A 25,158-nucleotide genomic window follows, 5' to 3' on the forward strand; every position below is an offset into this window, starting at 1 on the left:
TTAACAAATTTTTAAGTAGCATTTCATACTGTTTTGTGTGTTTGGAAACCAACATAATTAATTTTTGCCTTATTATCTGCCTGCCATCTTTGTAGCAACAGGTAATTCAGTCTCAGCTGGTCAGTTGTTATGCGGAGGTTTATTTTCTACTGATTCACTTTCAAACTGGTGTGCTGCTGTGGCCCTTGCCCATGCTTTGCAAGAAAATGCTACCCAGAAAGAACAATTGCTCAGGGTTCAACTTGCTACAAGTATTGGCAACCCTCCAGTTTCTTTATTGCAACAGTGCACCAACATCCTTTCACAGGTAAAGTAGCCAGCAAAACTTCTCTAAGGGGGGAGGGGAAGAAAGTTTCACTTTGATGTCAGTGATACAAGGATTTAAGGATGTCCTTAGTAGATGTAGATGAAAAAGGAGAGAGGCAAGGACTGCTCATTAGCTTGTTGTCACCAGAAACGGTTTTGTGGAGAGAAAGCAATAAATACTCTGATAAGAATGGTTTTGCCAAATTGTGAATGAGATCTGCATCATGATGGGAGCACATGTTCTGGACAGAAAGGTGTTTTTTTTGGGGGATTTGTTTTCTTTTTATATCATCCACACAATTCTTGCATGTCATTTTCTGTTTCTGCATAATAGCTGAATTTGGGTCATTTATGAGAGGGAATAGAATAGAGTGGTTCATAGCTGTGCACCTCGCTCTTCTCTTCCCAGAGCAATTGATCTTCCTTTCAGAAAACAGAAATAAAATAGCATTCCAGTGCTTATATAGGTAAACAGTAAACCCCGTGATGTTTGTGAGTTCTCAAATCCTCAAAATGCCAAGACATATAATTTACCTAGTAAGATGTAGGTAAACAACTTAAAGTGTTTACAGTCCTTTAGACTCCTAATGAAAGCAGTTAAGCTTCATTGAAATGTGGATGCTAAGGCATTTAGGAATGTCCCTTACTATTATTAGATGATTTGCCCACATGTGCCAGCCTTGCTGTTAAACAATTCAGGTTCATGCTTTAGCAAAACTGTAAAGTCATAGACATTCAGATTCACTCAAGGAGAGTAAAAATGTACATAAGCCTAAAATTGATCTATCCACTGGTATTATCCTGTCCCTTCCCCCTGATATGCGGAGTCCTTCTTAGTTCTTAATTTTGCCACACTGGTTGAATTGTTTTATTGTGAGCTTTTAGAGAACATCCGTGCTATCCATGTGAAGTTATAAATGAAACCTTGAAAATTAACTGTACTGAAATGGGAGTTGAACACTTCCTTTGTTGCTTAGAATAGGTTTACTTTGATTGAGAGCCTATTTTATCTTTATCATTTGTCTCTTAGCGATTTTTTAAAAGTACCCCAAAGCATTCATATCCTTACTTATTTAATACTTGTCATTCTCTTGTTGCTGTGTGTGGAAACAGCTATTCATTTCTTTTTTTCTTAATTTTTTATTGGAGTATAGTTGATTTATAATGTTGTGTTAGTTTCACATGTACAGCAAAGTGAATCAGTTATACATATATCCATTCTTTATTAGATTCTTTTCCCATATAGGTGATTACAGAGTACTGAGTAGAGTTCCCGTGCTATACAGTAGGTCCTTGTTAGTTATCTATTTTATATATAGTAGTGTGTAACAGCTTTCCTTGAGCCAAACAGAAATTAACTACCCAACAGTCATCACCACATACTTCACTCTAACATTGCAATTGCAATTAATGCATAATGAGAAATCCTCAAGATAGTGGTGTGCTACCAGTCTAAGTAATGACAGTGCTATAAAATTATCCATTCTCCTCTAAAATATATGTACATTGTTATATAATAAAAGATTAGAACTATCCTGTCCCAAATTATTGGCTTGGGTTTCTAGAGACTGTATTTGAGGGATTTTTCTAGATTTACATTTTTCTAAAGCAGTAATATTTATGAATAATTTTTCATGTATAATTTGCAGGGTGATAAGATCAACCGACGGGTATGTATTACTTGTTTGGGCTTAGGCATTTTCCTCCTACAGCAAGCCTTTTTCTTTGTCTTGGGTTTTGCTGATTGGTTTTTTTAACTGCTTGTTTGAAGTTATATTCTACTCACACTTGTATGTGTCAGCAAGTTAATCTCTATCGTGGCTCTCCAGTTTTTCTCCTTGGGGTATTGTAGTGGTGTTATTAAGGACTATAGGAATGAGAATCTGAAGCTATACTTGTGCTTCCTCTGGGGATGCTTGCACTTTCTGGAATTCCTTGGTTTTGGGTTTTTGGTGTGATTTTTCACCCAAGCTTGCTTCTTTATTTCCAATGAAACCATTTCAAAGGTGGTAAAATTTAGGATTAAGAATTTTGTCTTTAATCAGTATATGAAAGAATGTGATGACTTTTATATTACTTAGGTTATTGAAAATATACAATAGTAAGTATAATTTTGTAATTTGAAAGAGTTTAAATATCTTGAATTATTCTGGATGTAACCCATATGCTACACTACCATTGGGGATTAGTTTTTGATGCGTGTTTGGGAGAGTGTGATTTGTGTTTGGTTTTGATTTGTTTTCTGGAGTATTTGGCAAAAATGGCATGTACCTTAATTCTATACTTGGAATTTGTGTTCATAATTTGTGTTCAGTTATGCAGTGTGGATAGTAATAACTGAGGTCCTATTAGGAATTGTATCTGTGTATGAGCATGATTTAACACATGTTAATAACTCACACACAGACATATTTGACAGCTTTAGCTGGCAGAATTTTTTATATTAGGTAAAGTACTTTATAAGTATACATGTCATTCATTTAAAAGGGAAATTTTTGGAGGTATAATTTATATACAATAAAATGCACAGACCTTAAGTGTTCAATCTGATGATTTTTGATGGTTGAATATACTTCTGTAACCACCACCCAAAACAAGATATAGAGCATAGTATTCAGAAACCCAAAAAGTTCCATCATGTCCCTGTCCTGTTAATTCTCTGTCCTCAGAGGCCACCACAAAAAAGTGAATCTGATCATAATATTCTAGAACCTCATTTTAATACTTAAACACTGGAAGTTTAAACTGTTAGCTTTTCATATTTTTTAAATGAACAATGCAAAAATACTAAACTTGAAATCCACAGAGTAGGAGTATGAGGGATTTTTATTTAGAAAATATAATTGGGGCAATATAGTAGCTTATGTTAAAGGTGATTCAGGATCGTTTATTTTGTCTGTGGTTCTCTTCCATCCTATAAAATCTTTGGTTTTGTCAGCGGTTCACAAACTCTAGGGGGCTGAGAAGAGATAGGTACTTTTTCTTGACTTAAACCTGTAAACAAACATGCAAACAAATGTGTTTGTGTAACACATAAACAAAATGAGTAGTTTTAGCCTTTTTTTTTTTTTTTTTGGCCGCGCTGCATGGCTTGTGAGATCTTAGTTCCCCAACCAGGGATCGAACCTGCGCCCCCTACAGTGGAAGCGTGGAGTCCTAACCACTGGACCGCCAGGGAATTCCCAACTGTGGCATTCTTTTAGCTGGTCTAGCTGTTTATATTGTAAGGAATCCATCAGAAAATGAGAGAGCACCGAAATAGAATGTTTTGATAGCTTTTATTGCTCAGTTTCTAATTTTACTTGTTTGGAGGGATAGAGCAGCTTGGTCAGGATTTTGTTGGATTTATATTATTATCAACATTTTATGATAGTATACTGGACAAATACTGTAACATTTTTGCACTCTCTAATAGTTTATTTTTCTTTTCATTTTGGAAAATTTCAAAAAATAGAAAGTAGAAAGAGAATAATGTCCCTCATTCTACTACCCAAAGGTCTACTGGTAAAATTTCAGGCTTTTTTTTTCCCTATACTGTTTATTTACATAGCAGTGATCATACATTAGATTCTATTTTGTATTCTGCATTTTTTCTTACAAGTATTTTCCGTGTTATTAAACACTAAATCAACATTACTTTATATGGTTGCACAGTATATATTTCAGTAAGTAGATATACCCTAAGTTAGTTAATTGCACATTTAATTATCATTTAATTAAATATAATTGCACATTTAATTATCTCCCATTTTTCCCTGTTGTAAATCATGGTTTGATGAACATCAGAATAACGTAGTCTGCACAAAAGACCATTATTATAAAGTCCTCACTTTGCACTGTTTACAGTATGCATGGATTTCTGTTAACGCAGCAAAGCAAGGACTTGCCTGCATTTCACTGATGTTTAAAAAAAAATTATCCCAGCAATTGTATCGTTTTTTTTCTTTTCCCAGTTCAAACTTCCGCCATCTCTTTTAAATTGGGGGCATTAGTTATGCTTTTAATATGCTAGTTGGTAGAGAGTTGTCGAGTCACAGAGTTAGAAATGATGGTAATAGCTTATGACATTTGTAGAGCACTCACTGTGTCCCATGCGCTGGTCTCTAAGTTCTTCACGTGTATTAACCCATTTATAATCCATGAGATACAGGTATTAACTGTTACCCCTGTTTAAGGACGAGGAAGAGAAGTTAAGTAAGTTGCCTGAGGTTTCATGGTTGTTGAGTTTTAGAACCAGGATATGAATCCTGGTATCCTGGCTTCAGAGCCTATCCTCTTAACCTCTTTGAGATCATTTAATCCAACCACCTCTGTTTACTAAATGAAGAAGTTGAGGCCCATGTAGCGTATTGAACTTGTCCAAGGTAAGGCAGTAGAATATTTGGTTCTTCTAATTCCAAACCAAATGTCATTTTCACCGACACCATACCGCCACTCTTAGAATTAAAACTTTAGTCCTTTAAATTTGGTTTAGAAATCAAAATGATACACGAAGTCTTGGCCCCAACCCTGTCCTAGTTCTCCGCCTCCTGTTACTCTTTTCTTCTACATCTGGAAGTGTTTTTTCCACATATGCCCTGATCTGCACCTTGGTGTTTTGTTTTGTTTTGTTTCACTTAATAGAACCTTGCACTTCTCCTTGCAAAGTAAAGTAAGATTAGGGTGTGCTAGGTGCTCTCTTCCCCCACAGCCTCCCAACAGTGTGTTGTCACACTTTTACTTTTGCCAGTCTGCTGATAGGTGGACAATGTTATCTTAGTGAGTTTTAATTTATATTTTTCTTACTAAAAGGCTGAATAGTTTTCTATATATTTATGTATCATTTGAAGGTTTTTTCATTAAACTCTTATCATCTGCCCATTTTTCTATCAGGTTGTTAATCATTTCTTCTTTATAGGAACTCATATTAAGGAACTTAACCCTTGTCTGTGATAAGTTACAAATAATTTTTCCTGATAGGATCTTGGTGTTTTGCTGTGGATTTTTTTTTTTTTTTTTTTTTTTTTTTGGTATCAGACTTTTATCACTTCTACATTTTAAGTCATACTTAGGCTTTCGCCACTTCAAGATGTTAAGGAATTTGCCAGTATTTCCATCTCATACTTTCTGGTTTCATTTTTGCATTTAAATCTTTGTTCTCTTTTTCTCTGAATTGTGTGAGGTATGGATCCTCTGCTCTTTCAAACTGCTCTCTAGTTTTGCCAACATCTTTGAAGTCTGTCTGTAACCACTGATAGTTATATTCTGTCTTTTTCACATACTAAATTTCCATTTGTAGCTGGATCCTTTCTGGACTTTCCGTTCTACTCCTTGATTTCTGTCTGTTCATGCGGTAGTATCACCTCATTGCTCTCTTTCATTTTTTTACAGTTTCTCTAGCTATTCTTGCTTGTTTATTTTTCCATTTGAACTTGAAAACCAGGTTGTTTCGTTCCAGAAAAAAAAAAAAAACCTGTTGATATTTTTATTTGGATCACATTAATTTTACAAATTAATGTAGAGTCAGTATCTTCATGATCTTCAGTCATTCTCTCTAAGAACGTGTCTTTCTGTTGATTTCTGTCTGCTTCTGTGCTCTTAGAGGTGTTTTTAAACTTTCCTCATTTAGGTTTTATACAGTTTTGATTAGGCTCATTCCTGAGTACTTTATCTTCTTTTGTTGCTGTAGTCAACAGGGTGTTCCATTCTATCTTCTACCTGTTTCTAACTAGTTATGTTTGACTGTGCTCTTCTTAACCTTCAGTTAGACCCCAAAGGACCCACTTTTCAAAATTGAATCTAATTCCATTTTTGTTTACTCAGACATCAGCCAGTGATTTGATAGAATGCCCTTGTGTATACAGTGTCGGTATATTTGGTACCTACAAATGGTATTCCAGTAATAAACTTTTTGTGTATAACCAGGGGAAATCAACAAAACATTCACATTTATAACTTGAGTAATTAGTTGTAAATGCTCTGTGGCACATAGTCAGTTGAGAATAACTGTATGTTTTTAAACTTCAGTGTACTTGGGTAACATGAAAATATACTGTGGACAGTAATGACATAAAGGCAAGGAAAAAGTAAAAATAATGCCTTATGTAAAAACTAAATTCATGCTGATTAATGCTTACTTGGCAAATCATTTGAAGAGGTCTAATTTGAATTTGTTTAATTAAATATTAAATATACTTGAAAAAAGATTATGGAAAGTCCAAGATACTGACATCAAGGTTCATGAAATTAGAACTGTCTGGCTGAGTGATAGAAATTTTTCAAAACACAGTAATGGTTACTTTAAATCCATTCCTTGTCTAGATTTTTGAATAATTGCATTTTGGATATTTTCTGAAATTACTCCCAGAGCGATGCATTACTGTGCTAATTTCCATTATTTTGTTTCATGCAAGTTTTGTTTTTCTTAAACAAAAATACAGGTTATGTAATATAATGTGGGCAATGGCAATATTATTAGCTAAGAGAATATCTCATATAAGAGATACAAATGTGTTGTATTAAAATTTAGGAAACTGTAATGTTGATGGACATGCTAGTTTTCAGTACTGTTTAACATACTTGGCAGCAGTATAGTTAGTGGTTTGAGGCACTTAGCTAATTTAAATAAATCTTTTTCTCCTTCATTAAGTTTGTGGTTTCTCATTATTTGGCATTTCTCAGGGGGGTTGCAACATGGTTTATTTATTTTCTTGTTAGAGAAATATATTCGTTAGTGAAATTTGACTAAATAATTCAGGAGATTATTTCTTTGTATTTTTCTTGATGTTTTTTGAAGGACGTAGAATTTGTCCTTTTATGAGAAAATTGTTCTTAAAATTCCTATTGAAACATCATAAATTTGCCAGCAAATTTATGTTTTTGTAAAGTGTTTTAGGATTGATAAAATTTTTTAAGCATCCACGTCATATATTTCTTCCTTAGCATATCAGATTTTCCATTAATAGTATTTTAGATAACCTGGTATATGCTTATGAGCATGGATCAAGTCTAATTTCTGCTCTCTGTTTATTTTGGGAAGTGCAGCCCAGAGAGTATACAAGAATGCATTCTCTTGTTCAATTTTTAAAATCCAGATACCTGACATATCTTTCATAAGATGTTAAATACCTTTTTATGCAGATGGGGAGGGATCTTAGGGCAACTTTAAGTTTGAAAAAAATAAAACAAGATTTCTGCCACCTTGTTTATTGCAGGGAAGCAAAATACAGACAAGAGTTGGATTACTGATGTTGCTTTGTACCTGGCTTAGCAACTGCCCCATTGCAGTAACACATTTTCTTCACAATTCAGCCAATGTTCCCTTTGTATCCTTTATGTTTTAGTAAGATGCACGTAAGTATTTACCTTTTTTATCTTTTCTATTTCTTCTTCTCAACTAGAGTTAGCTCCATGCCCCAGATATTTGAATCCTTTTTATCTATGTACAACTTTTTAAACTGTTAAGGTGACAACAATGCTTACTTAAGGTGTGTGTGTGTGTGTGTACACATGTACCATTGTTTTATGTTTGCTCGGACTGTATAGAATTTTTTGTAGAAACTCTTACATGAAATACATGTCAAATTCAAATTGTAAAACAAAGTATTCTGGATATTATGAACCATTAGTTTTCTTAACAAAGTTTTCAGCTTACAGGACAAATTGCAGAAAATCTTGGAGAGGAAGAACAGTTGGTCCAAGGCTTATGTGCTCTTCTGTTGGGCATTTCGATTTACTTCAATGATAACTCACTTGAGAGCTATATGAAGTAAGTAAGGGGAAAATGCCAGGGAAAAATGACTTGCTAATGTCATCAAACGATAATGATAATTTTTTTCTGCCAAAGTATAATGTAGACCAAGCTTTTATGTTTTGTTATGACTTTTTTTTTAAGCATCTCAATATGCTTATCTCTGTAGAGAGAAACTGAAACAGCTGATAGAGAAAAGGATTGGCAAAGAGAATTTCATAGAGAAACTAGGATTTATTAGCAAACATGAGTTGTATTCCAGAGCATCTCAGAAACCCCAGCCAAACTTCCCCAGTCCAGAATACATGATATTTGATCATGAGTTTACAAAGCTGGTAAAAGAGCTTGAAGGTAAGACAACAAAGTTTATCTTGATATTCATTAGAAAGTAGTACCTAGGATTATATTGCATATGTATATTCTGGATACATGCAGATTATATGATAAGCCTGAAAGTATTTTTTTTCCTAGCTCTTGGTCTGTGGCCCACTTAAGGACTTTTGGCATTCAGTAAGATTGGAAAGATAATTTCTTATTTCTCATGCAGTTAGGCCATATGTTTTTACTGACTAAGTCTTAATAATAAAACAGTATTTTAAATAAGTCTTCTTTTACAGGTGTGATTACTAAGGCTATTTACAAGTCCAGTGAAGAAGATAAACAAGAAGAAGAGGTGAAGAAAACACTAGAGCAGCATGACAGTATTGTGACTCACTACAAAAATATGATTCGAGAGCAAGTACGTACTGATAAATTGTATACAATCTCTGTTATACTGAAAGTATAGATACTTCTCTAATTTAGGGAGGAATTTCTCTCGGCATTTCCAAACGCAAGAGGATACACAAAGTAAAACTCATCGTTTTCCTAAATAATTCAAAAGCATCTGAGTATTCAACACACTGAGAGCTTAGTATGTGCTAAGCAAGTCTAGTGGTAAAGATAATCGAAGGTATATGACAGCATTGAGAGGCACCTAACTTAGCTAGGTAGGAGCAGGTGCTTGGAGAAGACAGAGAAGCTGAGTCCTAAAAGGATGACTATGAGTAAGCTAGGCAAGCAGAGAGAGGGACGGGAGGTGTTACTGGCATGGACACAGAACACTCGTTGGCTGTATGAAGGAGAATTTGAGAGGCAAGGCTAGAGGGAGGGAGCCCAAGGAGGAGGTGGTGGTGGTGGGTGGCAATTGGGAAACTGATGGTTGAAGATGATGATAGCAGCTGCTGTTTTGTGTACTGTGTTCTAGGTGCTCACCGAATACAGTTAAACACCATCTCATTTACTTTTCACAACATCCCTTCAAAGTAGCTGACATCTGCAGTTCAGAATAAATGAGGAATCTGAGACTTAGAGAATTTAAACTTGTCCAAGGTCACTCAGTGCTTTGTGGAACAGAATTCAAATACATGTGTGTTACTGGGACTCTAAAGCTCACACTGTGTGGTGTAGAGGGGACGGTCCTGAGAAGTGTGGAAACCAAAGAAGATAAAACTGACAGGACTTGGTAGTGATTGGACCTGGGGACGAGGAAGTAGAAAGGGTCAGATACAATCCTTAGATCTCTGTCTTGCGCACCCGAATAGATGATATTAAATTAGGTAGAACAAGAGGGAGCTGATTTACTAGAGTGCGTCGTGATGAGTTAAGTTGAAACTACATTTTCAAAATCATCAGCTGACATTTTCTTTGCAGGATACCGATGAACCCCACACTTGCCTAGTGTTGAGCACCTTAAACCTTCCATTACATTCCTTCAGGATGTTTCGTGGTTTTCTTCTCTCATTTAATTCCTCACTGTGGTATATAAACCTTTATTGGAATGGAGTCTTAGGAAGTGCTGCAGTATTATGGTGTTAAAATTCCAGAGTCATGAAAACAATACACGGGGGCATCTCACGTGAGGCAGGCTGCTACCCCTTCCCTGCACTGCCCTCCACCCCCTGCTGATTGTGACAGCTTGAGGCAGGTGTGGCTAGTAAGAGCTTTTGTGTAGAGCCTTCTAAATGAGAGCTGCCGATGTATTCTTCTCTTCCCCACAATCTGTATTGTTGAGAATGAAATTCTCAGAAAGAATAAAAATATACTAGTGGTGTATTTAGCGTTCAGTCTGAGCTTTTCAGTTTCTAAGCAAATTAGTAAATTAGAATCATCTTTGAATGATCCAAATTTGAATCATTACACTACCCATGGTTATTAGGATTTTTCATCTGTCTCAGTACAAATTTGGAGTCATTTCCAGATGGTAAAATGTAATTTTTAGAGCAATGGGAAATAAATACTTGGAATGTGATATTATAGCTTGCTTGCACTTGGAGCTGATAAATATGGTTGATTTGGAAGAAGAAAAGAGTGATTTGACACAATTAGTATAATCACTTTTCTTTAGAAATGTTAATTTTAAATATTCTCATCACTTAGAATGCCATTTGACAATTAGGCAACAAGCATCGAGAGCTGTAAAATATTTATATAAACTTTGAATTACATTTGATAATGCATCCTAAGGAAATTCTCCAAAATTCAGGAGAACAGTTGTATGGACTAAAATATTTATTGTAATGATATTATCATTTAGAAAAATGGAGAGCAACCTCAATGTTGCTTTTAAGTATAAATTACATTGCATCTACTGATTAATATTGGGAAATTCTGACTGAATAGTAAGCAAATTAAAGGTTACAAAATGTATGTGGACGGATTATGACAAGTTTAAAAAACCTGAGTTGAAAAGAATTAGAAGAAAATGAAGACAGATCAAATTCTAACTAGTTACACTAGGGTGATAAGAGATTAAACCTCTTTTTTTCAGAGTTCTAAATGTTCTATTATATGATTGTCTTTTAGTGTTAAAAGTAACAGAGGTATATACATATATATATATATACACATATATTAAGCTTCTTAAATAATTTGGTATAAATATCTTAAATAGTTTGATGGACCATAAAATGAAGTTTTTAAAATTGACCTCCCCCCACCCCAAACCAAAATTACAGTGAGATTGCAGACTGCGCCATATAATGGGGCCTTGAAATCTTACAGTTCTGCTGCATGTTAATTGGCCTTGGTGCATATATTAATGTGTTATTGCTTAATTATTGAATGCTTTTGGAAATATTGAGTAGTTTAACATCCTCACCCAAAATAATCTCTAATTTTTAATTTGTTCATCCTCTTAATGCTAACTAGTCTGAATTTAAAACACTTCAATTATGTTTTGGTTCACAGGATCTGCAACTTGAGGAACTGAAGCAGCAGATTTCTACGTTAAAATGTCAAAACGAACAGCTCCAGACAGCAGTCACACAGCAAGTATCTCAGATTCAGCAACACAAGGATCAGTATAATCTTCTTAAAGTACAGCTAGGTAAGTGTAGCTAGCCATCCCTGTTGTAGTGTCCCCAGGAGCTGGACAAAGTCAGACAGATTATTCTTGTGGACTAGTCTTTCTGTAACCTTAAATTAATCACTGACAAACATGTAAGTCAAGTCAGAGTTTGAAGTCCAAGCTCTCTGCTCTGTTTGATTATCTGATCCATTGATTCTCAACCTTAGCTACCTATACCTTAAGATCCCCTGAGATTTTTATTTTTTTAACACCAATACTGAAACCCCACTGAGGTTTCTAATTTAATTAGTTGGGGGTTGGGTCCAGGCATCAGTGATTATTAATTACAAGCTCCCCAGGTGATTCTAATGTCTAGCCAGTTGAGCCAGCCAGTTGACTGGTCTAACCTTTTCATTTTCTTATCTGCAAAATGGAGCTGATAGTAGCACCTGTGTCATCTGAGAATTAAATGAAATAATATATATAAAGTTCTAGTTCAGTGCCTGGCACATGCTAGGAGCTCAAATGCTTGTAAATAGTCTCATTCTTCACTGCTTATGATTGGAATGCTAGCTACTTAGAAATATAGTTAATTTTATTTATATGAAGGTGACCAAAATTTTCAGAAGAAAATATCTTATACTTCCTCTATTTATGACAATAATTTGTCAGCTCTTTTAGTCTATATAGAAAGCTATTCCTTTGTGAAGGTTTTTTTAGAAATATTTATTTATTTATTTGGCCACACTGGGTCTTAGTTGCTGCAGGTGGGATCTTTAGCTGTGGCATGCAAACTCTTAGTTGTGACATGTGGGATCTAGTTCCCTGACCAGGGGTCGAACCTCGGCCCCCTGCATTGGGAGCACAGGGTATTAGCCCCTGGACCACCAGGGAAGTGCCCTGTGAAGATTTTTTAAAGGATTTTATTTTCTCTTATATTAATTGATAGAATTGGAATTTCAACTACTGTAATTCTTTTTTTTTTTTAAACATTCTTTATTGGAGTATAATTGCTTTACAATGGTGTGTTAGTTTCTGCTTTATAACAAAGTGAAACAGTTATACATATACATATGTCCCCATATCTCTTCCCTCTTGCATCTCCCTCCCACCCTCCCTATCCCACCCCTCTAGGGGGTCACAAAGCACCGAGCTGATCTCCCTGTGCTATGCGGCTGCTTCCCACTAGCTATCTGTTTTACGTTTGGTAGTGTATATATTTGTATATATTAGTGTATATATTTGTCCCAGCTTACCCTTCCCCCTCCCCGTATCCTCAAGTCCATTCCCTAGTTAGGTCTGTGTCTTTATTCCCGTCTTGCCCCTAGGTTCTTCATGACCTTTTTTTTTTTTTTTTTTTTTGGATTCCATATCATATGGTATTTGTTTTTCTCTTTCTGACTTACTTCACTCTGTATGACAGACTCTAGGTCCATCCACCTCACTACAAATAACTGAATTTCGTTTCTTTTTATGGCTGAGTAATATTCCATTGTATATATGTGCCACATCTTCTTCATCCATTCATCTGTTGATGGACACTTAGGTTGCTTCCATGTCCTGGCTATTGTAAATAGAGCTGCAGTGAACATTTTGGTACATGACCCTTTTTGAATTCTGGTTTTCTCAGGGTATATGCCCAGTAGTGGGATTGCTGGGTCGTATGGTAGTTCTATTTTTAGTTTTTTAAGGAACCTCCATACTGTTCTCCATAGTGGCTATATCAATTTACATTCCCACCAACAGTGCAAGAGGTAAACTACTGTAATTCTTAATCTTAGATCAGTAAACCATGCAGTTTAGTCTTAAGGCTATGCTCTTTTTCTTCCCAGAAACCCTGAAAGTATCATTGTTTTTATCAATACACTGTTTTTCAGAACTTCCCTGGCAGTCCAGTGGTTAAGACTCCATGCTCCCAATGTAGGGGGCATTGGAATCCCTGGTCAGGGAACTAAAATCCTACATGCTGCACCTGCGGCGTGGCTGGAAAAAAACAAAACAAAACACTATTTTGCAAAGATGAAATGTGCTTTCAAAAATCCTGCCAAAGTAATTATTAAGGAAAGTATGTATTTATTTTATACTTGAATCATCAATTCAAAAAATGAAAAGTTTCGTGCTGGCTTTTCAAATTTTATGCCTAATAGGAAAAGACAATCAGCATCAAGGTTCTTACAGTGATGGGGCTCAGATGAATGGTATTCAGCCAGAAGAAATTGGTAGGTTGCGAGAAGAGATAGAAGAATTAAAAAGTAATCAGGAACTTTTACAAAGCCAACTGGCTGAAAAGGACTCTTTCATTGAAAATTTGGTAAGTGAATGCTGACATTTTTTAAACAAGAAGTCAAGAATAATTCTCATTATCCAACTTGTTTATTTTTCTGGATCCCTTAAGCTACAGTATCACATATTAAGGTTTTAGAATATGAGCTCTGGTGTCAGACTGTCTAAAGCTTCAGTGCTTCCTAGTTAACTGAATTTGAGCAACTTAGTTAACCTCTTTAAACTTGTTTCCTGAGCTATAAAATGGTGGTGGTGATATCTGTCTCATTGCTGTGAGAATTAAATGAGATACTCTGTTAAAAGCTCTTTTATTGATTTTTTTTTAAAGATAGATTTTATTCATTTCTTTAAGAATTTTTATTTTTTTACTTTCGGCTGCGTTGGGTCTTCATTGCTGTGTGCGGGCTTTCTCTGGTTGCAGCGAGCAGGGGCTAGTCTTCATTGTAGTGCACGGGCTTCTCGTTGCGGTGGCTTCTCTTGTCAGGGAGCACGGGCTCTAGGCGTACGGGCTTCAGTTGTTGTGGCATGCGGGCTCAGTAGTTGTGGTTCGTGGACTTTAGAGTACAGGATCAGTAGTTGTGACGCACGGGCTGAGGTGCTCCGTGGCATGTGGGATCTTCCCAGACCAGGGCTCGAACCCATGTCCCCTGCATTGGCAGGCAGATTCTTAACCATTTTGCCACCAGAGAAGCCCTGTATAAGGTTCTTTTAATACATGGAAATCACTCAATAAATACCTGCTTTTATGTTCTTTCTTCATATGACCTCAGTTAAGTGCCTAGATTTAATAAATTACTTGGTATGAATATAAATTTATTAGCTATGGAAAATTTGTAGACAATATGTGCTATGTTGAAATGTTATTTTGGGTATAAAATTTAAAATGTCAATGTGAAATTTTTTGGTAAACATATACCAGACATAGCTTATATGTGTACAGTTTTGGGTTTTTTCTGCCTCTTTGAACTGAATTTATTTCATAGTTTATTTCTATGCTCTTTGTAGAAATCGTCCCAACCATCACCTGGCACAAATGAACAGTCTTCAGCGACAGCTTCGGCAAGAGATTCTGAACAAATTGCAGAATTAAAACAGGTCATTTTTCAGCTTGATCCAAGCTCTGTTTCGTCTTGTTTTAATTATAATAGCATACCAGCACTGCAGTTCCATTAATCTAGAACTGCTTTGTCAGGTGTAAGCAAAACTTGATAGTGAAGACAGCCATTTGAAAATCCAGAAGCTGTTTTAATTATACATTAATGGTATTTTGCTTTATATTGTGTTTTTATTTTTCAGTGATGTTCTTTTTAACAGATCTCAGCATCTTACCCAGATTATTTATAGATTATCAGTAAACTAACAATTAAGGAAACTTTAAATATATTTATAAGCCACAAATATGAAGATATAAAGTCTTATGCCTAATTTTCATGATAACTGGTTGGTGAAATGTATTGGGCATTTAAGTCATTCTATCCACAAAAATGTTAGTTTTTAGAATTGGAAAAGGGAAAAACAGGAAGTAAACTTGTGTATATCTCAATTAGATGACTCTAGCTAAAAAGCAAAATAAACTTTTTCTGCTGTAGTAATTTATATTGTTTACAAAAGCAAATAAGCCTTTTCTTCCTTCCATCCTCCCCTCCTTCCTTCCTTTCTTATAAAAGGAATATATGTTTCTTTAAAAAAAAAAGTGATACTAAAGAAAGAAGTGAACAGCCTGGCCAAGCTAGGACTAACTTCCTTCTCCGTCCAGTAGCCATCTGGTCCTCACCCACTGACATGTCTGATCTGATGGGAATGACCGGACAGAGAGAAACAAAATGTCTTATTTTGATAGTGTCTTTGTACCCCCTAGTAGATTCTACAGTCTACTTAAATTATATTATTTAAAAATAATAATAATTTGTCATTAACGATTTACAACTCTCCAGTATGTGTCCATAATGTTTTGTTCTTGTGAGGAAGAGTAATATCTATTTTGATTTTATTCTGGAACTATATTAATATTAAAGGGAATTAATTTATTAATATATACCCTTAGTTTGTAAATCCCAAGTAAAAATTTTTACTTTTTGTGTTTCCCAAAGATATATTTTTAATATTATTTATTTATTTATTTGGTTGCGCCAGGTCTTAGTTGTGGCACGCGTGCTCCTTAGTTGTGGCACACAGGCTCCTTAGTTGTGGCAGGCGGGCTCCTTAGTTGTGGCATGCATGTGGGATCTAGTTCCCTGACCAGGGATCAAACCCCGGGCCCCCTGCATTGGGATTGCAGAGTCTTACCCACTGCACCAGCAGGAAAGTTCCCCAAAGATATATTTTAAATGACAGTTTTGTTTTCTATGATATGTAGTAAAATATGGTATAAAAAGGTTCATAATTTCCATATTTACATGACTCATTTTGATAACTGAAAAAAAGAAATCAAAGAAAAGGCATGTATGTACATGATAGAAAGTTTTAAGAGAATAAAAAAGCTTTTTACATGACAGCATCTCACTACTTACCACAATATCTCCAGACACTGCCAGATATCGTGGGGGAAGATAGCCCCTAGTGGAGAACCACTGTTACAATTGCTTTATTTTCCTGTAATTTTTCTGGTGGGGGGTGGGGGGAGAGCAAGAAGTTTGGAAATTTCAACATCTATAAAATATAAACTTTCAATTAATTCTGCCACTTTCACTACAGTACTTTTTTTTTTTTTTTTTTTTTGGCCTCACTGTGTGACATGCAGGATCTTAGTTCCCCAACCAGGGCTCGAACCTGTGCCCCCTGCATTGGGAGCGTGGAGTCTTAACCACTGGACCGCTAGGGAAGTCTAATGCTTTCGTCTATGTTTGGTGGCCCCCTAGTCTAAAACCGTCGTGTTTTGCCCTTTTCGAATAATATACCTTTAGTCTTCCACCAGGAGAAAAGGAAAAGTTACCTGATGCATGAGATTAAGACAGGGATTTGGTGGTCTATTCCTAAGCCGGCTTTCAACCAACCCTGCTGTTTTTGACTCCATTTTTACTCACACTTTCCAAAACACCCCAGGCCCTTTGGTAGTTACGCATTGTAAGTCAGGTAGCAGCATGGCTTTCTAAAAGGTCAGCCTACGTTTCAGCCTCTCAGGTGTGCTGAGTCAGTTACCACTGTCGTTTGCTTTCTGAAATTCCCCAATTTATTGCTCTTTTCTATTACTTTCTGTCCTTGTGGGTTTCTCCCTCCTGCCCACCCTTCCTCCATCCCTCTCTCCCTACCTCCTTCCCACCTTCCTTTCTCTTTCCCTTCCTCCCTCCCTTTATAATTTTTTACATTGGATCTCAAAAGGAAGCAGAGGTGAACACGTTTAATCTACACGTTTAATTCTCCATCTTGAACCCACCAAGTTCAGGAATAGTTCTTCCACTTAAATTTTAAAACTTGGAAGTTGTGATTTTAGAGAGAAGGGCCAAGAAAGGAAATAATTTTTTATTTCTTCCTGTAAATAGACATTTCCTTGATGAAATTAATGCTATTTAGTGTTACAACTTAACTATTTTTGTCTCTTAGGAACTGGCAGCATTAAAGTCTCAGTTAAACTCACAGTCTTTGGAGATCACCAAACTACAGACAGAAAAGCAGGAGCTGTTACAGAAAACAGAAGCATTTGTAAGTTAATTCTTTTTTTGTTCTCAAAGGTAGTAAACACAAGGTTGAAAGGTTATTTTTCAGCCACTATGGAAAAGAAGCAAATTTGTCAGATAGCACCTTCCATTCAGGTTATCCATTAGCCAGAGTTCCAGTCCCTTGGGCTTCTTGGACATGAGGACAGCCATACTATAGTCAGACTCACCAGGTCAGTTTAATCAGTTATTTACGGTTCATTTTGTTGGTATTTTATATTTCACCCCATCTTTGTCTCCTTCGGTCTAACCTGGCAGGTTTTCTGCTGGTATAAAATTGTCAAAAACCTTGTTGGTGACCCATGCAATTCACAGCGTTCCAAGCCATCAATCAAGGTCCTCCTGGATCCCTCTTGGGGAACCACATTTCTATTCCAGCTTCTACAGAGATGGTTGATTGCGTCCATGTGTCACACGAGTAACCGCTTCACAAATGGTTGTCCAGCCACACCCTTGATGTTTCACTAGAACATGCTTTGTCATTTATTGCAATAGGGATAGGCTGAGAATCTTCTAAATCTTCAACTTCTGATTCCCTTTTCTTAACAGTTCCTCCTTCAGTTTATCTCTCTCCTCTCACATTTTACTATAAGCATCAAGGAGAAACCAGGCCACACCTTTAATGCTTTGGTTAGAGGTTTCCTCAGCTAAATAGTTCATCACTCACAAGTTCTGCTTTTCACAACACTAGAACACAATTCAGCTAAGTTCTTTGCCACATTTTATATAATAAGGATCACCTTTCCTCCACTTTCCAATAACATGTTCCTCATCTCTGAGAGCTCACCAAAACCTTTAACACCCATACTTCTACCAACATTCTGTTCATGGTGATACATGTTTTCTCTAAGACCATAGAAGCTTTCTCTATAGAAAGCTTTATGAGCCCTTACTGGAATTACCTTTAATGTCCATATTTCCATCAACAGTCTCTTCAAGCTAATTTAGGCTTTGTCTAACATGAACCTCAAAATTCTTTTAGCCTCTACCGTTCCAAAGCCCCTTCCACAGTTTAAGGTATTTGCTTAACCCAGCCTTCCTCCTACTCTGATGAGAGCTGATGCCACGCCACTCCTGACTCAGCCTCCCACTCCACTGAAGGTGCAACTTATCTATGTAGGGAGAGCACTTTATTGTGGGTAAATACATAAAGAATTAGACTTTCCATTATTGGAAAGAAAATTTCAAAATAGCTAGAAAATTAAATCATCTTTGGAATTTCATTTTGATTGTAACTGTAAAGAAACATTTTTTTTTCCAATTTCTACTTTCAGGCAAAATCAGTTCCTGTACCAGGAGAGAGTGAAACTGTAATAGCTACAAAAACTGCTGATGTAGAAGGAAGACTATCAGCATTATTACAAGAAACTAAAGAATTAAAGGTTGGTTTTGGTGAAACTTTTATTCATTGCATGTTATATGAAATGAACTCCAGGAAATTTGATTTTATTTCACTTATTTCTCAAATTCTTAGATTTATGAAGAAAGTTAATAGAGTGTAATTTTATCTCACAATACGTCCATTCCTATTTGGATGACTAAAGGTGGCACAACTGAAGGGTTTTTGGTTTGTTTTGTTTGTTTTGGCTGTGTTGGGTCTTCGTTGCTGCGCGCGGGCTTTCTCTAGTTGCAGCGAGTGGGGGCTACTCTTTGTTGCGGTGCACAGGCTTCTCATTGCGGTGGCTTCTCTTGTTGCAGAGCACAGGCTCTAGGCACGTGGGCTTCAGTAGTTGCAGCACACAGGCTCAGTAGTTGTGGCTTGTAGGCTATAGAGCTCAGGCTCAGTAGTTATGGCACACCGGCTTAGTTGCTCCGCGGCATGTGGGATCTTCCCAGACCAGGGATCAAACCCGTGTCCCCTGCATTGGCAGGCAGATTCTTAACCACTGTGCCACCAGGGAAGTCCCACAAATGAAGATTTTTAAATGCCATTTCAAATAGTGGTATTAAATATATAAAATAAGAATGTATATGAATGTACTTTGAAAGTAAAAACATAGATTTTAGTAAGAGTAAAAAATAGTTAAGTTTGCTTATCAATCTTTAATCACAGTAAGAAACGAGGAGTATAGATTTGGCTAATACACAAGCTACCTGTAGGTTTTCCATAGACTGAGGAACACAGGCATATTAAATCCTGCCAGCCTTTTGTGTGACAGAGAAATCAAAATAGATAACATGAAGAAAGGAATGAGGTAACAGTAATAAAAAAAAAAGGTAGGAATTAAAACATGGAAAAAGGAAGATAATGTGTGATTTTGCCTTTTGGATTGTGGTCAAATTATTTTATTTTTAAACCATTGATTTTACTTGAAGCTATTTTTCTTTTCCATTTAATTGTGTGTGTGAAGTTGGATAGAATTTTATTTTTAAACTTGAATTCTAATGTTGATGCTAACCAGGCTTTTGCTATAAAACGTTTTATGTCTTTATTTATCCTCTGATTATCTGAAATCGTAGGATTTTTTGAGGAATAGGTAATTAAAACTATTTTTGGTTGTTAAACTCTATTTTTCACAGTAAGCATCTTTGATATATAGCCTAACATAAATTCTCATGTTACTAGATGAGTGTATGTGTGTGTGTGTGTGTGTGTTTTAAACCTCCTGTTCCCCCAACCCCTAACCCCAAGTTCTTCAGACTAGACAAGTGCAGCACTTTATCAAAGAAAGAACATATTTGTTAAAACCCTAGGAGAGTGAATACTAATTTTAGATTAGTGATTTTCACCTTTCTTTTCCTAGAGTGAAATTAAAGCTCTGTCTGAGGAAAGAACCGCTATTAAAGAGCAGCTGGATTCATCTAACAGTACCATTGCCATTTTACAAAATGAGAAAAACAAGCTTGAGGTGGACATTACAGATTCTAAAAAAGAACAAGATGATCTCTTGGTGCTGTTGGCTGATCAGGATCAGAAAATATTTTCATTAAAGAATAAACTCAAGGAACTTGGTCATCCAGTAAGATTGCAGTGTTTCCAAAAATGATTTATATTGTGTTTCTTTATGATGTATTTTTAAATATTGTACTGTGACATGGGAATGTTGTGCCTATATATCGATACTACAGGCAGAGATCTGTAGGTACGTGAACGTGATATCATCTGCACTGCTCTTATGGTATTCAGTGAATTGACTTAAGACACAGATTAGATGCAGTTTCCAGCGTTTGTTAACTGTTCTCTTTGGGGCTCTGAGCCTAGAAAGTGAATTGATTTGATTGCTTCTGTGGTAACAAGACTCTCACTATCCAAATGTGTCGTCCTCTTTTGCCGTGTTGATTCAGGTTTGTGTGTAGAGAAGTGTAGCCATGTGGCAGCAAGTTAACCTATGTATCTCGTGTCATGCTAAAAATGACAGGGAGCCTTGAACATTAAATCAAGGAAATCAGATGGCCTGTAATCTACTTTAATTTCTGGAGTAAAGAATTTATCAACAGAGTAGATATCATTATGTGTTGAATGTGAAGTGAGCAAATCCTCAATGTTAAATGTATATTTTCCCTTTAGGTTGAAGAAGAGGATGAACTTGAATCTGGAGACCAAGATGATGAGGATGATGAAGATGAAGATGACAGCAAGGAACAGGGTCATATCTAGCTTTACAGTCTCTAGGAATGATAGGAGTTACATTGTAACTTTGAAGACGGAGTCTTAAGACAGTGCTTTGGTTTGCCTCCACAGAAAGTAAAGATTTAGAAACCAAGTGGCAGACATTCACTAATACAACTATTGATGTATTTTTAAAATGAAGCCACCACCCATGTTGATAATCCTGTTATTCTAACTTTATGTAGAACACACATCTTTTATTGAACTGGACTATCCCAAAATATAATTTGCAAAGAGCTTCAGACACCAAAAATATAATATTTTCAGGCATGTGGTGGCAATGCTCTTTGCCTTTAGTTCATTGGTTGTTTATATAAGTTCTGTATTTGTCTGCTATTTTTACTTTTCAGAATTTGTGACTTTAAATACTAACACAATTGATTTAATGTGTGTTGGAATCATTGTTTCTAAATTCAGTATTGGAGTTCTTAGCTAATGATTTCCTTTTAAAGGAATGGATTTACTTAAAGGCAAGATAGCATTATTCTGGGGGATAATATATCATCAGCCCTCCATCCAGTGTTGACTCCTAAGATGAGCAGGATAGGACAGTCTAGAATGAGTGCCTTGACACTTGATAATGGCTGCATTCTGTACCTCAGTGAAGAAGAAGGATATTAGCACACAGTGAAGAGGAGGGTGTTTCTGAGAAACTTCTGCAACAGTGTATCAGCATGTGTTTGGTTTTGGTTTTATTTTTAAGCTAAACATTAAAACAGATTACAAGTTAACAGCTCATACAGCTCAGAATTAGTAGTATTGTTTGATTATTATAAAACCTGTTATGTTCCTAGTTTTAAAAAGATCCAAACTATGGTTTATATAATTTATTGGCATTTTTGCTGAATAGGTTTAAGTCAGATAATAGATTTTTAAAAAGCAGTGAAGCAGTGTGTCAAAATTTAATGTTTTCGTAATAAAAATAGATATTATGTTCACTTAATCCCTGGTCATGGTTCCCTTTTTTAGATTTTGAGAGTAGTAGTCTTTGTACAAGATAAGGCAGAAGGAAGTGTGGAAAGGAGTCCTTCTCTTACTAAAAGAACTTTGCTATAACTGCATGATAACAGCAATCTTATCATTTAAAGCCAATAATTAGGATTCCATAAGAACGGAGGGGGCTAATTGGAGCAAAAGCAGAAGTTGGAGAAGGGTTTGGATGTTTCTAAATTGAGCATTGAAGTTCTTTCTTCACAATGATTTCTATTTAAAGAAGTAGGCTTTCTTAAAGGCAAGACAGCAAGAGTTGGGGCATTATGTATATCATCTGCCTCCTGGCTTCAGGAATAATTTGAGCAGTCCGCTAAGGGGCCCAGACTTTTGAAAGAAGTATCTTCACATGTCTTGAAAGGGGAGATGGCTGTGTGTTACAGAGCACCCGTGAATACTGCACCGCGCCCCTGCCTAATCCCACCGCTGCCACGCCATCCTGAGATGGCATCTGCCGTCAGAGAACCACATGATTATTACTGGACCAGCTCAGACCGTGTGAAGTTTTCCCAAACTTGACACCACGTAGTGAACATGTCAGGCTAATGTTACAAGGATAAGGAAAAATGTGTCAGGAGTAAGAATAATACTTCCAGAAATAATGGAATACCAAAGATCTTCAGAAAGAAACATCTGCAGAATCAGTGATAGTTTGCCAAAGTGCAGTCACTCAGTCTGGCTTGGAGTAGAGAAGACACAGGAAGGCCTCGAAGCTGCACAGTCCAGCCTGGAGCCCAAACGGACACCTTCCTAAGATAGCTCTAGTTTTTTGGGGTTTTGTTTGTTTGTCTTTGCCTGGATTGCTTCTGGAGCCTCCTAAACTGGTCTCTGCGCCTCCAGTTGGTTGCTGCGTCTGCAGCCCATCCTCCATGTTCACCACAATAAGCTTTCTGAAATGCAGATTGGAGCCCTTAGCCATGTGGATAAGACTCTTTGTGCTCTACCACTCTCTAGTTTAGCTCCCTTCAAGTATATTTTAGATCCATACCAAGATATTTGCTATCATGGCATATATCCTGCTTTTTCATTTCTCACTTTGCTTTTGCACATGTTCTTTCCTCTGCCCATTTGTCAGCCCTCACATTAAAGGCTATTTCCATGTATTGAGAGCTACAACAGTGGAGCAATCATGAAGCACAAAACATATTTGTCCTTATTTGAAGTTTTATTCAAGCATAGTTTACACCTCTAGCACATTGGAAAGAAAAGAATAATCATCCAAGGTTACTACAAAAGGTAAAAGTAACAGCTCACATTTTACAGTCTTAAGTTACTACTTTGAAATTATGCTGAGAGAAGATCAAACCCTTGTTTGAAAGTTGGTTTTGTTTGTTTGTTTCGCGGTACATGGGCCTCTCACTGTTGTGGCCTCTCCCATTGCGGAGCACAGGCTCCGGACGCGCAGGCTCAGCGGCCATGGCTCACGGGCCCAGCCGCTCCGCGGCATGTGGGATCTTCCCGGACCGGGGCATGAACCTGTGTCCCCTGCATCAGCAGGCGGACTCTCAACCACTGTGCCACCAGGGAAGCCCGAAAGTTGTTTTTTTTTTTTTTTTTTTGCAGCCAGGTAAGGGCCTCATAATGTTCATCAGAACCAAAATCTTTACTGTTACAGCAAAATGTATTCATTCATTCAAATGAATATTTACTGAGTGTATAATGTGCTGAGTACTGCTTGTAGGCACTGGGGATATGAATGAGACAAAGTCCCTTCCTCATATAACTTACGTTCTGGAGGAGAAAACAGTAAACAAGTACATAAGACAATGTCAAATGCTTTGTAGCTTCTGGAAAGGAGCTTGCATTAACCAGAGGAGTGATTAGATCTTATTTGTATTCATAGATTACTTTCTCCACTAGGTCGAGAATTGTCTATGGGGAGGAGGCTAAGAAAGAAAGCCAGGGGACTAGGTAGGAAGCTCTTGCCCCCATCTAAGCAAAAGCAGATGTAGTTGGGACTACACTGTAGAGGTGGAGGTGTCTAGAGTGGTAGGATTTGGGACGCATTTTACAGGTAGAGCTGAGAGGGTTCGTTGATGACTTGCATGTGTCTGGGGAGTAGGAGAGCAAGACAAGAATTAACTCCTGGGGGAAGGCGGGAGGAGCAGGTTTGGGGTGAGATCTAGAGTTGGGTGTTAGGCTTGCTAAATCTGAGACCCAAGTAGGTGGATTTATACAAATAGATAGATGTTCAGTAGACAGTTTGGAGCTCATTAGGGTTGGAAAAAATAGTATAGAGATGGAATTTAAGTCCACCCAGTAGGATAAGTTCTTACGGGCAGTGAGTGTAGAGAGAAGGCAGCCAAGAACTGAGCCTTTGGGCAATTCAGCCTTCAGTGGTGGGGATGGATCTTAAGAAATAGTAAATGAGTAATGAAATAATCTTACTCCAGAGCAAATTTGAGCCTTGGAATTAAGGGGAAAACTGAGCAAGCTCTGACCTTTAAACTGATTTCCTACTGCAATTTTGGAAAATGAAAACTTAATCCTTTTCAAATAGCTTTAATGAAACACATTATTCTATTAACGTAGACTAGTTCTTTACTAGTGAACCTAATCAAACTGTGGGGTTTTTTGTTTGGTTTTTGTTTTGTTTGTTTTGAGGAATCTGCCCTGCTAACCAAATAGAAGATATTTATCTAAAGAAAATATCTGTTTACAACTACATTACATCCTTTGAATGGTTTTATTTTAATGCAAGTTATTTTATCAAATTGTGCCTTTTGTGGGTTAGTGACTTGCTTCCCTTCCAGAAACTCTATTGTTGCAGTTTTTCTATGTCTACAACTCAGAAACTTTAGGATTTTCTATAACCTTTCAAAATTAAAATTAAAATGTTTCCAGAGAGGGCTTCCCTGGTGGCTCAGTGGTTGAGAGTCCGCCTGCCGATGCAGGGGACACGGGTTCGTTCCCCGGTCCGGGAAGATCCCACATGCCACGGAACGGCTAGGCCCGTGAGCCATGGCCGCTGAGCCTGCGCGTCCGGAGCCTGTGCTCCGCAACGGGAGAGGCCACAACAGTGAGAGGCCTGCGCACCGCTAAAAAAAAAAAAAAAAAAATGTTTCCAGAGAGAAAAACATTAAGGTATGTCACATATCTATCTTAAATGTGGTTTCCCTTCCTGCGGATTGACTCATTTTGTCTAGACATAGGTTTTTCCATATTCACTTTAAGCAACCGTGACTAGTTGTTTTAGTTTGAAAAAGCTTAAACATTGACCTTGCTACAGTTATATGTTACTCTTGATTTTGCTCCTTAC

At 36.8% G+C, this 25,158-nt stretch overlaps 1 protein-coding gene across 1 annotated transcript in view; it reads left to right on the top strand.

The window, feature by feature from the left end:
- The window catches only part of USO1 (USO1 vesicle transport factor), a 91,384-nt gene extending 69,532 nt beyond the window's left edge, over positions 1-21,852 (top strand). The window contains exons 13-24 of the mRNA XM_081227838.1: positions 96-307; positions 7,500-7,610; positions 7,935-8,053; positions 8,205-8,386; positions 8,653-8,774; positions 11,264-11,402; positions 13,511-13,674; positions 14,652-14,741; positions 17,187-17,285; positions 18,574-18,681; positions 20,044-20,259; positions 20,808-21,852. Of these exons, the coding sequence (XP_081083964.1) occupies positions 96-307; positions 7,500-7,610; positions 7,935-8,053; positions 8,205-8,386; positions 8,653-8,774; positions 11,264-11,402; positions 13,511-13,674; positions 14,652-14,741; positions 17,187-17,285; positions 18,574-18,681; positions 20,044-20,259; positions 20,808-20,897 (1,652 nt within the window). The 3' untranslated portion in view covers positions 20,898-21,852. The remainder of the gene's footprint in view (positions 1-95; positions 308-7,499; positions 7,611-7,934; positions 8,054-8,204; positions 8,387-8,652; positions 8,775-11,263; positions 11,403-13,510; positions 13,675-14,651; positions 14,742-17,186; positions 17,286-18,573; positions 18,682-20,043; positions 20,260-20,807) is intronic.
- Positions 21,853-25,158: the final 3,306 nt, after the last annotated feature.

Source organism: Mesoplodon bidens (genome assembly GCF_964165515.1).
Source record: "Mesoplodon bidens genome assembly, chromosome: 1".
Lineage (NCBI taxonomy): Eukaryota > Metazoa > Chordata > Mammalia > Artiodactyla > Ziphiidae > Mesoplodon > Mesoplodon bidens.